The 18,558-nt window shown below is 33.1% G+C and overlaps 1 protein-coding gene across 1 annotated transcript in view; it reads right to left on the minus strand.

The window, feature by feature from the left end:
• Positions 1-1,187: 1,187 nt before the first annotated feature.
• The window catches only part of LOC143226991 (ubiquitin carboxyl-terminal hydrolase 31-like), a 162,968-nt gene continuing 145,597 nt past the window's right edge, over positions 1,188-18,558 (minus strand). The window contains exons 5-11 of the mRNA XM_076458539.1: positions 17,785-17,896; positions 16,950-17,140; positions 13,609-13,735; positions 8,198-8,317; positions 5,113-5,353; positions 3,293-3,571; positions 1,188-1,402 (exon numbers count right to left, since the gene is read on the minus strand). Of these exons, the coding sequence (XP_076314654.1) occupies positions 1,188-1,402; positions 3,293-3,571; positions 5,113-5,353; positions 8,198-8,317; positions 13,609-13,735; positions 16,950-17,140; positions 17,785-17,896 (1,285 nt within the window). The remainder of the gene's footprint in view (positions 1,403-3,292; positions 3,572-5,112; positions 5,354-8,197; positions 8,318-13,608; positions 13,736-16,949; positions 17,141-17,784; positions 17,897-18,558) is intronic.

Consider the following 18,558-nt stretch of genomic DNA (forward strand, 5'->3'; position numbering starts at 1 on the left):
AAAAGATGTTGTAAGTCACTTTGTTCCTGTTCTCTATGAAACATTTCTACAAGTAGAGAGAACAATTATCTCTGAAAGTCTTGCTGGAATTATTATTGTTTTATATATATATAATGGTATAAGAAAAGTAATAGTGTTAAATTGTGCATATAAATAATTTTTTTAAGAACACTGTTCACTATCATTCTGTAGTGTTAATAACTGAAACTACTGCATCACTGAGACTAGTATATTAGAGAATGTTTAATATTGTCATGTCTCGCATTTAGAGAAACACACTGCCCTTACATGTTTGAGAAAACAACTGACTGTTTTTTTTTTCCCCAATATGTAACATTAACACCATCAATGTTTTTTTCAGTTCAAGTTTTTATGCACCTGAAAGTTACAGATGACCTAGAACAATGGACTCTTACATTCTTATTTCTTGTAAAATGCAACACTACAAAAGTGAAATAAACAGTAACACTTCTTGGAATGTGGAGGATTTTCAATGTTGGTCAAGAAAAAGTGTAACAGAGAATGGTACAACTAGTTAACAGTAAGGACAAGATAAATGAATTTGTTCAGTGACTAGATAAAATGTAAATAGTTGATGATGGGTATATACAAGACCATTGAAACCACCACCTCTGATGACCTCTAATATCTTCTACAACCACCTCTGCTGACCTCTAATATCTTCTACAAGAGAAACAATGTGATAAACATTTTTCTCTCTCTCTCTGGACAAACAACAGCTACGTATTGAGCAAAGTTCATAGAGGATTATTAAGTGGAAGAAATAAGTCAAAACCTTCACTTCTTATTTTCACCCTGCTTAATTATTATTCTTCCACAATTGAACACATACACAAAGTTTTGCCATCAGCAACTTTGTCATGTTGGCAACATCCTGGCCAAGTAATGAATGATGTTAGTGTCCACCAGGTATAGCAAGCTACCCAAATAAAAATACCTGCAGTTTAGTTCTGTTACTATCAAAACATTGACACACTAAGAGTTAAAACTAAAATTAAGAGAAGGCATGAGCACGCCACTACAGCAACATTAACGATACAGAATAACAACAACAACAAAGCACCTTTCAGCAAGCGTTGTGAGAATGGCAGGAAAGTTGTGAGCACACAACAAGATGTTACAAAACTGGTTATCAACACCCTCTCTCCAACTGTATCACACTGCTGTTACCGAAACACCGTTTGGCCAGGAGATGCACTCATATCACTCTTCTCGGGTAAATCATGTTTACCTACTTCTTCGTTTGGAGCTTTGTCACCTGAATGTCTGTCCTCTAATAAGTCTTTCTTAGGTGGCGTTAGTGGGATCATACTGGAGAACTTCTTTTCACCCCGCTGGAAGGGCCCCTTATGTCGAAGGCTTATAGTATCAAATGAGGATTCTAAAATACAAACCATCCATTAAAAAACACTTTTTTCAATTGGAAAGAGCTGGATGCTTTAGCTTGAATTTAACTGATCAACCCCATGCAACCCTCATTTACTCGTGCTATCGAAATCCCATAACCCTTATTAACCCACTGATAACTACTATACAACCCTCAATTTACCCATTAATAATCACTACCCAAGTCCCATGCAATTCTCATTAACCAACTGGTAGTCACTACCTAAATCCTGTACAACCCTCATTTGTCCTTTGATGGTTACTATACAAACCCCATATAACCCTCATTAACCCACTTGCAGCCACTATCCAAACCCCACACAACCCTCAATAACTGAATGGTAGTCACTCTCAAAATCCCATGCAACCCTCATTTATCCATTGATAGTTACTATTAAAATCCTGTACAACCCTCATTAACCTACTGATAACTGCTATACAAACCCCACACAACCCTCATTTACCCATTGCTAGTCACTATCCTAACCTCATACAACCCCCATTTATCTGCCATGGATACGTTAATAAAACAGTCTCAGATAAGGTTTCTCAGAATACAAAGCAAGATCTTTAACATTAATTAAATACATAAGACTTTTCTTAATCCTACTGTAACACCAGACACTAGGCCACTAAAGTACAGGAGGTTAATCCGATGAAAGCAGTTACAGATCCTAACACACATTACATTGTTTGTGATGACACAGAATAAATCCCAAGAGGCATTTAGAGCTTCAAGACTAGTTTATGTTAACCCTACATACTAATAAAACATTGACATTTCATATATTATCAACTTAATGCTAGAGCCTTCCTCTGACAGTTACCTGTCTATAATATTCATCAAAACACGCTAAGCCTCCTTGTGTTATTGGCCCTTAAGCAATACAAGTTATACACAATACATTGTAATACTAATCTTTTTTTAAATCCCAGGGCCAATACAATAAAACTGATTATTTTCCAAATAATTCCTAACAATTCAGTAAAACAAAATTTAGTATTACTGACTGAACAGAAACATTATGTCCAACTCTTCTTTATATTTTTATTCTTTTAACATTTATCAATTATTATATCACTTTACAATGTTTAATAATGCAGAGTAATAACGTCAAGAACTTTTGTCTGAGTTCAAACTAATGTAGTACGATTATTTGCTCTACTTGCCTAGAAACAAAGCCTAGAAAAATTCACAATTGATCAATAGACAAACCCTGTCAAGGATTTCTCACGATAGAACTGAGTAAACTTAAATATGCAGATAAGAATTTCCTACACACTCATTAACTAAAAAAGCCAGTACTTAGATGTAACAATGCCTTTACACTGTTGACAAGATGAATAATATAGTAAAAATAACAATGGCAGGTAAACAATGTGAAAAGAACAATAATTATACGTCCTTCTGCTCTTTGTGAAAATAAACAAACACATATAATTCTCTCACCATATTTCAATGTTTCTTTATGATCTTTGAAGCAATACTCCTGTAACTACTAAGTATACAATAATAAATTTGAAAACCTTTCATTTCTACATAAGAAAGATAACATTAAGAGTTAACAATGACATTACTTCTAAAATCACCCTTATAACAACTGAAACCTGTTCCTTCGTGTCAAATAAAAATTTCCTAATTATGTTTATTAATGCTAGCACTGATAGGCTTCAGAAGAAAGAGGTATAGTATCTTTCACATTCTCAATATTAATTACATTTTATATAACAAGACATTCTTCATGACTAAACTTTCACAAATTGATGTCCTTCACCATACGAAATAACATTAAAATATTATAACAAGTATTTTCCTGAACACAGTAATGCTAATGATCATGGTTTAACCTGTAATATAAATGTATATCCCTATAATCATACTGACCTACATCAAAAAGGTTATCTTGACTTTTACTGTTCTTTGGTGGATGGTAGTGGAAAGGAGGCATCCGATAGGCCCAGTGATCTGTGTTCATTAAGGATGCTGTTGATTCGCTGCTGTAGCCAGAGGTAGATGAAGATGCACATGATGAAGATGATAAACTTGACCGTTGGTAGAAAACAATGTACGCATCAGCAGTCACTATGTCACATTCCTGGATACCAACCACTTTAGTATCATCAAACATATACCACTTTCCATCCACAGGATTTCTACAGTAGCCTGTAAACATAGAACACTGTCATCATTGAATGTATACCACTTTACATCCACAGGATTTCTACAGTAGCCTGTAAACATAGAACACTGTCATCATTGAATGTATACCACTTTACATCCACAGGATTTCTACAGTAGCCTGTAAACATAGAACACTGTCATCATTGAATGTATACTACTTTACAACAACAGGATTTCTACAGTAGCCTGTAAACATAGAACACTGTCATCATTGAATGTATACCACTTTCCATCCACAGGATTTCTACAGTAGCCTGTAAACATAGAACACTGTCATCATTGAATGTATACCACTTTACAACAACAGGATTTCTACAGTAGCCTGTAAACATAGAACACTGTCATCATTGAATGTATACCACTTTACAACAACAGGATTTCTACAGTAGCCTGTAAACATAGAACACTGTCATCATTGAATGTATACTACTTTACAACAACAGGATTTCTACAGTAGCCTGTAAACATAGAACACTGTCATCATTGAATGTATACTACTTTACAACAACAGGATTTCTACAGTAACCTGTAAACATAGAACACTGTAATTATTGAATGTATACCACTTTACAACAACAGGATTTCTACAGTAGCCTGTAAACATAGAATACTGTCATTATTGAATGTATACCACTTTACAACAACAGGATTTCTACAGTAGCCTGTAAACATAGAACACTGTCATCATTGAATGTATACTACTTTACAACAACAGGATTTCTACAGTAGCCTGTAAACATAGAACACTGTCATCATTAATGTATACTACTTTACATCCACAGGATTTCTACAGTAGCCTGTAAACATAGAACACTGTCATCATTGAATGTATACCACGTTACAACAACAGGATTTCTACAGTAGTCTGTAAACATAGAACACTGTCATCATTGAATGTATACTACTTTACAACAACAGGATTTCTACAGTAGCCTGTAAACATAGAACACTGTCATCATTGAATGTATACTACTTTACAACAACAGGATTTCTACAGTAGCCTGTAAACATAGAACACTGTCATCATTGAATGTATACTACTTTACAACAACAGGATTGCTACAGTAGCCTGTAAACATAGAACACTGTTCACTAGTAAACATGTACCACTTTACAACAACAGGATTTCTACAAAGCCTGTAAACATAGAACACTGTTCACTATTAAACATGTACCACTTACAAAACAACAGGATTTCTACAAAGCCTGTAAACATAGAACACTGTTCACTATTAAACATGTACCACTTTACAACAACAGGATTTCTACAAAGCCTGTAAACATAGAACACTGTTCACCATTAAACATGTACCACTTTACAACAACAGTTTTACACCATGATTTTGGTTACATCACACAGATAACAGTTTAAGTACACAAAATAAGTTGTTGTTGTTTGTTTTTTAATTCACATTTAAGAAATAAAAACAATTAATTATCAGTTCCATTTGAATTTGTATTTTCAATGGCTGGAAACACAAAATTTAGATTCATAATTTACAAAACTTCACTATTAAGTTTACCTGTATAGTGTCCTGCTTGCATGTTTCCATGATGATTACAAACTGCATATAAGTCGTACACATTTTCTTCGGGACAAGTGAAGTTCTGCGTCCTAGGACGTTTCCATGGTGACCAAGTCCACATTCCATTGGGATGACTGTTGACTAGGATGGGGTTCCTTTGAGCAACATATGGAGCCATGTCTAGTCCCAAAACAGGAAATTCCACAAGGCTTTTTAACTTAGTGCGTTGACTGGAGGACTGGAACAAGATTTTATATAAACTTAAAAGAAAAACTATTGGATGAGAAGTGCAAAGCTGAAATGGCTAACATATACTATAAACTAGACTTGTGTCTATCCGTTTGTCTGTCTGCAAAAAAAATCTTAGGCTTGTGTCTGTTTGCAAAAATATCTTAGGCTCGTGTCTGTCTGTTTGTAAAAATATTTTAGGCTTGTGTCTGTCTGTTTGTCTGTTTGTAAAAATATCTTAGGCTTGTGTCTGTCTGTTTGTAAAATATTTTAGGCTTGTGTCTGTCCGTTTGTCTGTTTGTAAAAATACCTTAGGCTTGTGTCTGTCCGTTTGTCTGTTTGCAAAAATATCTTAGGCTTGTGTCTGTCCGTTTGACTGTTTGTAAAAATATCTCAGACTTGTGTCTGTCCGTTGTCTGTTTGTAAAAATATCTCAGACTTGTGTCTGTCTGTTTGTCTGTTTGTAAAAATATCTTAGACTTGTGTCTGTCCGTTTGTCTGTTTGTAAAAATATCTTAGGCTTGTGTCTGTCCGTTTGTCTGTTTGTAAAAATATCTTAGACTTGTGTCTGTCCGTTTGTCTGTTTGTAAAAATATCTTAGACTTGTGTCTGTCCATTTGTCTGTTTGTAAAAATACCTTAGGCTTGTGTCTGTCCGTTTGTCTGTTTGTAAAAATATCTTAGGCTTGTGTCTGTCCATTTGTCTGTTTGGAAAAATACCTTAGGCTTGTGTCTGTCTGTTTGTCTGTTTGTAAAAATATCTTAGACTTGTGTCTGTCCGTTTGTCTGTTTGTAAAAATATCTTAGACTTGTGTCTGTCCGTTTGTCTGTTTGTAAAAATATCTTAGGCTTGTGTCTGTCCGTTTGTCTGTTTGCAAAAATACCTTAGGCTTGTGTCTGTCCATTTGTCTGTTTGTAAAAATACCTTAGGCTTGTGTCTGTCCGTTTGTCTGTTTGTAAAAATATCTTAGGCTTGTGTCTGTCCATTTGTCTGTTTGCAAAAAAACTTTAACTTCCCAAGATTTGATCACTGCAATACTTTCAGGGGTTCTTGAGTAAACTGGAGAGGAATTTTTACTACCCCCAACTTTCTTTGTTTTCTCATTTTTACAGCTTATTATAATTCAATTTTTCCTCCTTGCTACTGCTAGTCTAATAACCTTTTTTCACATTCTGCCAGCAAAGGTACCTGACACCAGGTGCACCATTTATTTTGCTAATTTCAGCAATTATGGTGAGATTACTGATTAGACTAGCAGTAGCAATTACATAACAATGTTTCTGATACAAAAGTAATTTCAGTGAAGTTAGTATGTTCACCAAGTCATTTACAATGTTATCAGACAATTGTGTGTCTGTCTGTTTATAACCAGTGAACATTACCTGACACAAACGTGTGTCTGTCTGTTTATAACCAGTGAACGTTACCTGGCAAACGTGTCTCTCTCTGTTTATAACCAGTGAATATTACCTGACAAACATGTGCCTGTCTGTTTATAACCAATTAGCTGCTGGACTAATTCTCAACAAACCTGAAATGTACCCTCAGCAACCCAAGGAAATAACACATGGGGATCAGTAATTGGATGAAACCCTCTTCTGTGTAAACCTCATTAATTCCTCCCAAACGACTGAATATGTCACCATTATTCTAGTCTACCCACTTTTATATCAGCAATTATGAACACAATTACTGACAAAATTATTCACATAATTATCTAAGTAACCACTTCATCCTACCAAAAATGGTAACTGTAGCTGAAGCCTCATCCAACCAAAGGTGTTAATTATGATTGTAGCATCATCCTATTCAAAGATGCTTACTGTAGTAATAGTTCTTATCTTCCTCATATTCCATCATTATAAAATTTAAATATAAACTTTTAATTGTATCAGAGCTTTTTGTCCCACTCGCAAAACTGACTTGTTTATCCTGTTTCAAAATTCCTAAGAAAGGATAAATAAAGAGCCATTCTACTATTAAACTGAGAAGACTAGAGGGAAGACAGCTAATCAACACCCAGACCACTACCAAATAGTGAGATTTGACAATCACTTTCAGAGAGTATTCACAGACAAACTGAGAAGCACATTGTTGATGCAGCATGAGATGAATCATGAACTTACAGATTTCCAGTCTTGGTACACTGACCACAAATCTATGCTTTGCCAAAGATTTGTAAATCAAAGTATTTTTTGGAGTGTTTTCCTGCTTGTTTTTTTAACTGAAATTTTCACAGTTTACTGATTTTGTTATTGTAGTTTCAATTTAGTCTCTGAGGTTTGTTCCAGAAACACCCTGTATCTGTATAACAAAGGTGACTCTTGTCGATTTAAATTTTGGTTCCACTTTTCCCTAGAAATTCTGTCTGAGCATTGGATATTCCTGAGTTGCTGGACTAATTACAAAGTTAATATCAGTTATATCACTACTTGAACACGTAAAATCAAATTGTGGTGACAAAGTTAAGTAAAATCTGTTCTGATGCAGTTTTTGTTGTTTTAGATGAATCAATGATAATGGGAAACTCTGCTGTATGTTAGAATGAATCATTTCTACAGTGTTACCTTTGTTACTTCACATTTTTACTTCAAGTGGGTTTCGTCATCGTGAAAGAACATAACAGATGTCCACATTTACTACTAACCCATCAGAAGACATTGTAATTGAATAAATATATGACACAAATGTACATAATGTTTCTTTGTACTGGTGTACCCATTACTTCTTATAAATGTATGTCTTACATTTTCTACTGTATCATTAGAAACACTACAACATACAATATTTTATAAGACTAGAACAATGTATTAATGATTCAAGATGATATAAAATGTAAGTCATGAATAATTACCTGTCTGAACCGTTTCAGATGAATAATAAAATAATCAGGACAGGACCACAAACTGAGTTGTTTAACCCCTAGTTGATGTTGGCGGCATGAAGGACACATCCAGGCATTGTCCTCTCCAAGCTTATAAAACAAAAATGGATTTAATCACACACAGAGACAAAACCTGAGATTATAAGTAAAATTAAAACAGAACCTAGTGAGCTTCTGAAACATGCACCAATTTTGTTTTTAATTTTCTTTCAAATACATTGATTGCTAATTCCAACAAATATGGTAAAAGTCTTATGTTACCAATTAAGATACACACTTAGAATACAAAGTTGAAACACAACAAGTAACCAACCCTTACTTATGCTATTCCCTATCAGCAAGGTCCATGTATTGAATTATGTTAAGAATATTGTTTTTCTGTCATAATGCTCAGGGTAAAGAAGTGACGTGAAATGGTAAACTGGGTGAATTCACTTTTTACTTCTACATAGAACACAGAAAATTCCAGCAGTAATTAACCATCACTGATGATACGTTTCTTTTAACATTTTTTTTGGTTATTAGAGATTCCAGTAACCAGCACATCACTGATCCTCATGCCATTTTGTGCATAATTTAGAAAGATATTATTCAAGATAAAATCATATATCAGTTATATGTGATATCTAATTATTATTTAATAACACTAGTAATAATCACAAACCAACATTTCTTATGCCTAATTTCTATTTTTACTTTCGTGTATTTCTACATACGTATATCTTTAAATGTTGGTATACATTTGCAAATATTTAAAAGATTCTGAGTGTACCAAAGTACGAACTGTATGACCAAAATAAAGCTTTTCTTTTAACTTTTAAAGCTCAAATGCTACCAGCATCCAGCCAAACTCCATGATTTACCAATCGGATTACAATAACATCCCATAACACTCGTGTTGCTTTGGCTGAAACTAATTCAAACCATATTATTATCCTCAAAGTGAAGAAACCTGAAGTTTTACAAGATATGACAATAATTATTAGGAAACATGAAAATATTTCCAGCAGAACCTTATAGTTTAAAAACAGTTAATTATACAAACTTTTAGTATCAGCAGTTTTCATGCACAAATGTTTCACGTCACTAGAAAAACTGAAAGAAGTTTTAAATTTGTTTAATTTCACACAAAGCTACTCAAGGGCTACCTGCACAAACCGTTTCCCACGTTATGAAGTGATAGACTACATCACCTACTGTCAGCAACTCTTTTATTAACAATTGGTTGGAATGATCTACACTTCATAATGCCCTTACAGCTAAAAGGGCAAGCACGCTCAGCAATTGCATGCAAACTGTGAATCACATGCACCAACTTTCAAGCCCTACCAAGCCCAATTGCAAAAAAATAAACAGATAGATATGCAGCCCGACCAATTTCAATTTTTTTAGAATTGTTTTCTCTCATTAGGCCAACAAACTTTGCTTATTACTGTGGAAAATCTAAACATCCATAAATCTATAAAAAGGAACAATTTCTCAATTTTTCACAGTCTAAATGTTGCAGCCAACACTCCCTTTAACACTTGGAAAAATACATCTTGTATCAAAATCCTATACCAACTTCTACACCACAAATACACATTGTAAAAGTAACAGAGAAACAGCATATCTGTATACGGGTCATTCCATGACAAATCATCCAGATTTTGGAAAATTTTCCAGGTGACACCCTCAGAATGCCTTGAAAAAATTCACATGTGCTCATCTACTCATATAATGAAAAATTGTCAAATATTAGATCAATATCTCTAACACTTTCTGATTTACAGCCCTGTAAAATTAAAGTTTTTTTTTTGGCGAATTCATTTTCGGGCAACTTTGGCTGCTTAAAGCTGCAAGAGTAATGGTGGTAGAAGGCTGAAATTTGCTACACTGACTGAATTAATCTCACAGGATTCAAAAAGTATCTCAAACCAAGTTTATCTCTCTTAGGATTTTCATAGTGAGGCAGTAAAATCACCTGAAATCCCAAAATCATAAAAAACATTGGTTTATTTAATAAGCCATAACTCTAAGACTTAATATGATACAAAGCTGAATTTTGTTTTCAAATTTCCAATAACTTATCAGTTGATAAATCAGCAATTGTTGTAATTAAAAGTCTATTAGATCTCCTGTAAAAATATGTAGTTGCATGCAACTTTGTATGATTTAGCTAAAAATAGCCCTACTTCAGGCCACAGTTTGACCATGTCACCAGTTATTCACCCTTTTCAGATTTTTACCATATATTCTTAAATCTCTGAATATGATCTACAAGAAAAATCAGGATGGTGTTCAACCTACTTTTTGAGTTATAAATTTTTAAAATATTCTCTGACCGTACATTGTTTACTTGACACAAAACACTTCAGGTGTGTTACTGTGTACAAATATATCCATACAATTTTAAAATAATTTATGAATCCAACTGAAATATTCTAATCAGCCTTTACAATATATTCTTACATCTCTGAACATGATTTTCAAAAACATCAAGGTTGTGAAAAATAATATATTAACAGGCAACCTAAATAAAATAATTGATTTATTTGAATTACATACTTGCAAAAAAAAAAAAAAAGGTAGTTTGTGAATGTTGAGATCTTATTTCTACAGTCAGTGTAGGAAACCACGGTTCTATTGATTGATTCAGTATTACTCAACTAATGTTTCACACACAAATCACTTTTAGTAAAAACTTTCACTTCAACTGAATATATAAATGCAATAATGCTCGATGGGGAAAATTACCAAAAGTATTTGTTTATTCCTCAGCAAGCTGATATTAGTTTAACTTCAGATAAACAATACATCTGCAATACTTATTTAATAATTATCATATACTGTATGACCAGTGACTTTTTTCTTACATCATCCTGTTGGTAGTAACAGTGAAAGTGATGCTACAGCAGCTCAAATAGGGTCTAATGATAACAATGACAATTATCACCCAGGGAAATATGTGGCATGCATGTACAATCATGAATGGTATGTGGAAAAATTGGATTCATAAATTATTTTAAAATTGTATGGATATATTTGTACACAGTAACACACCTGAAGTGTTTTGTGTCAAGTAAACAACGTATGGTCAGAGAATATTTTAAAAATTTATAACTCAAAAAGTAGGTTGAACACCATCCTGATTTTTCTTGTAGATCATATTCAGAGATTTAAGAATATATGGTAAAAATCTGAAAAGGCTGAATAACTGGTGACATGGTCAAACTGTGGCCTGAAGTAGGGCTATTTTTAGCTAAATCATACAAAGTTGCATGCAACTAAATTTTTTTACAGGAGATCTAACAGACTTTTAATTACAACAATTGCTGATTTATCAACTGATATGTTATAGGAAATTAGAAAACAAAATTCAGCTTTGTATCATATTAAGTCTTAGAGTTATGGCTTATTACATAAACCAATGTTTTTTACAATTTTGGGTTTCCAGGTGATTTTACAGCCTTACTATGAAACCTAAGAGAGATAAACTTGGTTTGAGACCATTTTTGAATTTTGTGAGATTAATTCAGTCAGTGTAGCAAATTTCAGCCTTCTGCCACCATTACTCTTGCAGCTTTAAGCAGCCAAAGTTGCCCGAAAATGAATTTGCCAAAAAAAACAAAAAAACAAAAACATTTTACAGGGCTGTAAATCAGAAACTGTTAGAGATATTGATGTAATCTTTGGCAATTTGTCATTATATGAGTAGATGAGCACGTGAATTTTTTCAATGCATTCTGTGTGGGTCACTTGTAGTTTCTTGGATGATTTGATATGGAATGACTCATACAAGTAATGTAGCACTTGTCATGCTAAATGACTTTAAATATAAAATAAATATTTTCTTCCATTTATCCAAAAACAAAACCGATCTTCAGTGCTGTAGTAACGTTTAGGTCTTCTACACATGAAATCAAAACTCATGGAATGCAATATTACAAGAACGATGCAAGTCGTGAATAGAAGCCATAGCTGAGTCTAACAGCATTAACTTCATGATTGTGAACCAACTGTATAAGTTTTGAAACACTGATTTAAAGGGTGTGATTTGTTTTAATTGCTATTTGCTCTCTTTCAAATACATCCAAAACAGTGGATACTTAAACAGTTTTAAAAAAGAATGTTCCTAAAATAATGTAGATTCAAAAAATATCTAATCTTTATATTCTCTACTATTTCCAATTGAAATGTTGTTTATTTTACTGTTATTTGTACTTGAACTGTAAATAGTTCAACTGAAAGGTAGTTTTTATATAAAGATACTACTTATTACATTACAATCACTAGAAACTGTTATTTTATTGGTTCACAATTATACAGTTAAATCCAAACTCTTACAACTGTTATTCTATTGTTTCACATTTAATACAAACAATGAATAACCTATACCTTTGTGCAACAATACAATACAAACAATCAGTAACCTATATTCTTGTGCAACAATGCAATACTAACAATCGATAATCTGAATCCTTGTGCAACAATAGGATACAAACAATCAATAATCTATATCCTTGTGCAACAATACAAACAATCAATAATCTGTCCTTGTGCAACAACACAGTACAAATAATCAATAATCTATATCTTTATGCAACAATACAGTAAAATACAATCAATAATCTATATCCTTGTGCAACAATACAGCATAAACAATAAATAATTTATGTCCTTGTGCAATAATACAACAACCAATAATCTATCTTTGTGCAACAAATCAATACAAACAATCAATAATCTATATCCTTGTGCAACAATACAACTGCATGCAGTCATTTGTCCAGCATCACATCAACAGTTTGTTGTTTTTAACTTTTCGCTCACCTTGTCTTCGTAGTTGATTAAACAATCATATCTATTTTGAATGTGTATAAGTTTCTTTGTATTAAGATATATTAAGATATGCATGCTGGAAATTACTTTAAACTATGTTACTGTCAGCTTCACAATATTAATGATTTTAAAAGTTCTACCACAAACCACATTTAACAATATATTCAATGACATTACTGTTAAGAGCCTAAAAAATTGAAATTTTACAAAGTTCTCTCTTAGAAATTTATTATAAATAAAGGTATATTACAGCCAAAATGCCTCACCTAATACATACATGTTCATGATACTAACATAGTTACATACACTATAGATAAATGCCCTCACCTCATATATCTATATTCACAATACTAATATGGTTACATTGTGGTAATTTCTCTTCAGATTAACGTACAAACAGTCAAGTACATTACAACAGAATATCCTTCACCTTGTTTATTCCAGTAGAAAAATAACATTACACTGTAATCCACTTGTTGTTTTTTATATTAACATACACTAATGGAATGTAAAACTAAATGCACTTCAACTTGTTTTTTTTGTGTTTTCTTCATACTAACCTTTTCTTCCACAAAATAATGCTGGAAACAGTCATCTAGAGTTACTTTAGGCACCTGTTTTTGTTGGTTTCTTAGTTTTTGAACACTGGGATCCACTTCCATAAGGACTTCAACATCACTAATCATCCTGAAAACATAAGAGATTCGGGTTTGAGAACCACTTTTGTTCTAATAAATTACAATTAAAATGTCTTAATTTTCAAACTGTAAAAGTAAACAGTTTTAAACTGTCAAGCCAGTAGTCCTTAATTTTTGTCAGTAAGCAACAGTCTGGATTTTGTCCATAAACTAAAACCTGAATTGAGAAGAAACAACTTTGTTTATATTGTTTTCACATTGTAAAAAACCTCTTGGAAATACACTTTCAGTGTACTTAAATGTTAACTTACAAAATGGTCTTGCCCCCCCCTCACACAAAGCTAGAATCCCACACTGCAAACTTGTAGGGGCCAATTTAGGTGTACAAATATCAAACCAAGTTGAAAGTGACTACTTAAAATGAACAGACGTGACGTAAAATGAAAATGATGCACATCAGTGGAGTACATCTCACTACTTCTGGAACACGTGTGGTTTTCACCGAGGGAAGAGGAAAGTGAGACAGAACTGAATGTGGTAATACTTACAGCACTGGACAAGTAATGGTCGGGCAGAATGTTTTGCTTGTCATAGGATTGTGCCTGATATTGTACTTGTGTGGAACAGAATAACAACACGTAGAATGCACGAAGACTGTGTGAATTTGAATCCCAAGAGGTAGTGTGTATCTTACATCTCCTTAAGGAGTGAAGCCGACCAGGAAAATGGTAAGGATCAGAACAAGAGGTAAGGATATGAGTGAGAAAGTTAAACCACTCAAAATGGCAGCACAGGACCTAGAGGGGAAGAACCAGTTAGGATTGAAGATGACACAGGAGGAATGATAAAGGACATGGGCAACACCAAAGGCATAAATATTTGAATTAAGATGATTGCAAACAAAAAGAGAAAGAAACAGGTGCTGAGGAAGAAGAGATTGATAGAACAGGAAGGCAAAGGTCTAAGTGAAAAATAACAAAGGGTTTATTCAACAACACTAAGAACCCAAACAGGTAGTTGAAATGAATGGAAAAGTAGAGAAAAGACAGGGGAAAAAATACCAGATAGAAACTGGAGAAAGGGATAAAAGTCAATAAAACTGTCCAATAGCTGGAAAGTGATAAAGTGGACAAGACTTTGTCAAAAATCATGTAAAGAAGAGAGAAAGACAAGAAACCAAAGACTGAGACAATGGACCTGAGAAAGGCCATGCATGAATACAAACAATGATGACATCTGTGAAAGGAGGAACCACTCCTCAAGGAGAATCTTGTTGGGAAAAGATAATCCATCATCAGGTTCAGGAATTCAGAAAAAAACAAAAGGGAAGAAGTGAAGACCATAAAGTGGTGACTGTGGGCCCACAAAAAAAAGGATATCCAGTATCTGAAAACACAGAGACCTGGAACTGGTATTCCTTGACTTAGTAGTACAAGTGATGACAGAATAACCACTGTCTCCTGTAGGAGAGGAAGAAAGTGAGATAAAGCTTGATGAACCACCAAAAGAAACACAATATGGAGACCAGAAATCATCCAGGAGTAGATGTGAGAATCACCAATCCCCCAAAGATGAGTAAATAAACAGATATAAATCAAACATGCAAACCAATGAAAATTACCTAATAAGACATTAATAATCAGTATCTAAGTTAGCATTCCACTAAGCTGACCTAGACGACAAAGGACACTGAAGTCCTACGCTCATGAAAATGGAAACAAGGCACATGGTTAACAATAATAAAAGAAATATAATTATTTAAATAGAACAATGAATTATACATTACTGTAAGTAATGCTATGCAACATTTACACTATCTAAACATACCTAATTAACAAAGTACTTATGAAATGGGCAAACCACCTAAATGTATCCACTCCACAAAGAATGTAAGAGTAGCAAACATGCAACCTGAAGAAATTTACATAGAAAGTGTGTTAATAAACAATGTCTAACCTACAATTCCTCCAAATTAACCTAGATTACAAATGACATAGTGAACAATGACAAAAAGAAATTACTCAAGTTGGACAACAAATTAAATGTAAAGATGTGTAACTTACACACAATCTAAAAAAACATAAATAAAGTACATCTCAACAATAAACTAACATAACCATGAAAGATGCTGAGTCTAAAAAGCAGATGGTATTAAAAAATTGTACAAAACATTTACTAAAAATATATAGTAATAAAATATATAGTAATAACGTACATCAAACTTACAATTCATTTGAAGTTATTTAGAAGACAAAATTACTAACATCCAAGCACTTATGGAGTGAAATATGTAATTCTTCAGTGAGTGAATAAGGGCATCTTAACCATGCTTATCTCAGATATATCAACCAGGTGTGTATGTTGCAAAACTTACCAAAAATCACCTCAGAAGAAAAACAATTCTTTACCATGACAACAGATGCCACATAAAGTCCACAGTGTCTACTCATTGTTTATATTCTTACCCATAAAGATTTTCTCATGACAACAAGAAGAAATCGCTGCTAGATGAACGTACGAATCAACTCCCTGCGAATCAAGGCCTGTTGCTCCTTAGCAGATAAAGTTTTACTGTGGTTTCTTTTAATTTAGTAACAAGAAATAAATTCAAAAAAATACTTGAAATGGCAAAGAAGGACATTTATAAATAGTAGCCGCATGTGAAAACACAAACACGTGTCTAAAAAAATAGCGTGTCAATCACCAAAGAGGTGAGAATTGGCTGGGAATAGCACAGGGAGCGAGTTACACCAGTATAGATGGTGCAATGGTATTGGTGGAAAGTAGTCAAATGATATGTACATGTTAAGAAATAGCACAAAACTAATAGGGTATAAAGACCAGTGTGCTGTCAGCAAAAATATCTTTATCAGTGCATAGAAGGCAGATAGCTTTGTGCGAGGGAAGATAACATTCAGAAATAAGCTTTTGATACACAAATAAAATTAAGTCTTTACAATATCTAATAATGTGATACATATATATATATAAAACTTACATTATAAACAATTCTAGAAAAACAATGAAATTATTAATGACAAAGCTGGACAATAGTGGAAATGTTTGTTTGAAGCTTGCAACAAAGCAAGATAGCAAAACTGTTTGTTTGAGTGCTATAACACAGTAACATGATTTAAAAAGTTGTGGTTTTCAGATCCAGTCATTTTATTGTGGAAGTTAGCAGACAGAGTGTACAAGTACTACATATCAATCACATAACACTTAAATGAAAACAACAAGATCCAAGAACATGAAGAACATACTCTTCCTTTGTCTCTTGGTCCCATTCTACAATCAACTTCAAATGGTGTGGCCCCATTACAGTGGTGGCTTCTATAGCTTCCAAAGCATGGTCAACAGTTGGCATGTACAGTGGGTGGTCCACATCACTGGGTAAGTAGCATTTGCCAGAAAGTCCACCAATAACCCTCAAACGTAGCACAATTCCAATGTTCTAACAAAACAAGTGATGTTATTGGATCCCGTAGCTATTCAAAACCATAATTATATTTATCTACTAATTAATTATTTGATCACAAAAAAGATCATTCCACACTTAACTGAAAATCATCAAAAACTGCAATACATACGTCAGTTTAGCCAGGTACTAACACTTCCACATATTTATTATTAGAAAATGAATTACAACTAAGAGAGCTTTGTAAGTTGGGTGAATATTTTTTAATATAAATTTTGATTTTTTTTTTTTAATTTTATAGTAAATTTATATTAGTTTAAACAAAACAAAAGTATAATTTGAATTTTTCTCAAACTAAAATTATTCAGTCATGGTGAAACTATATATATTTCAAAGCCAACACTGTGACATTTTGTGAAAAGGTCAATATAAAAGTTCATCCAGCAGTCCTAGCTCCATTACCATTCCAAGGATTTCCTTTTTCTTTTAAGGAGAGTCTCACAAAGGGATCAAAGAGTTATTAAATAGATCCAGAGAGGTTAGAAAAAATTTAACACTTTCATGTCAATGGGAGTTACAATATAGAAAATTTTTAAAATCTCAGAAGACTACTTCAGATAGGGGAAGCAGAACTCTCTAATGGAAGGTGAAGTCTGTCACCTTGGTGAACACACCCTTACCTCTAATGAAACATCATTCTGTAGTATGTCATCCATTGCTACCAACATTTGTTTCTGTATCTCTTTAAACGTGGCTTCTCTTGAGATTTGGAGAACATATGGAGAACCAAATCTAGCAGATAGATATATATTAGTGCTAGTCATCAGATAAACATATATTAGTCTTAGTCACCTAATATTAAAAATCATGCAAAAAGCTTATTCTAAATGTGTGTGTGTGTGTGTGTGTGTGTATAACATTTGTAATAAATTACAATACTTTATTAATAATGTTGATATACTGATACAAAAATTAACAGTAAATGTATTTAATTCAGAAATTTCAAATCAAATTATTAAACTATTGTGTAATAAATACAAAGAAAGTAAAATGAGAAATTTTACTAAAAATTGTTTTTAGTTTAAAATGAGGTCATTTAAGAACTTGGCACTACTTTATGTGGATGTATACCTCGAGTCACATATCAAAGTACAACAGTCTCACTAAACTATCACTTTACTGATGTCGTGTTAATTAGATGCTCTACCATATTGGTGGTAGGAATGTTAACTTCAAGAGGTACGTATTATCTTACTTACCACCAAATGGTAATACCTTGTTTTCTTTTTTTTCATGTTTTTATGTTTACGTTTTTCTTTTTCTTATTTTAACTTGGGAGACCAGTCACCTTCCCACAACTGTCTGCAGGCAGTGAAGGGTGACACAGATGTAGCACACTGAGGGCTTAAGCAAATACATCTCACTTTCCTAATTTATAAATTTCTAATCTTATG

The sequence above is a fragment of the Tachypleus tridentatus genome, chromosome 9, assembly GCF_004210375.1.
Source record: "Tachypleus tridentatus isolate NWPU-2018 chromosome 9, ASM421037v1, whole genome shotgun sequence".
Lineage (NCBI taxonomy): Eukaryota > Metazoa > Arthropoda > Merostomata > Xiphosura > Limulidae > Tachypleus > Tachypleus tridentatus.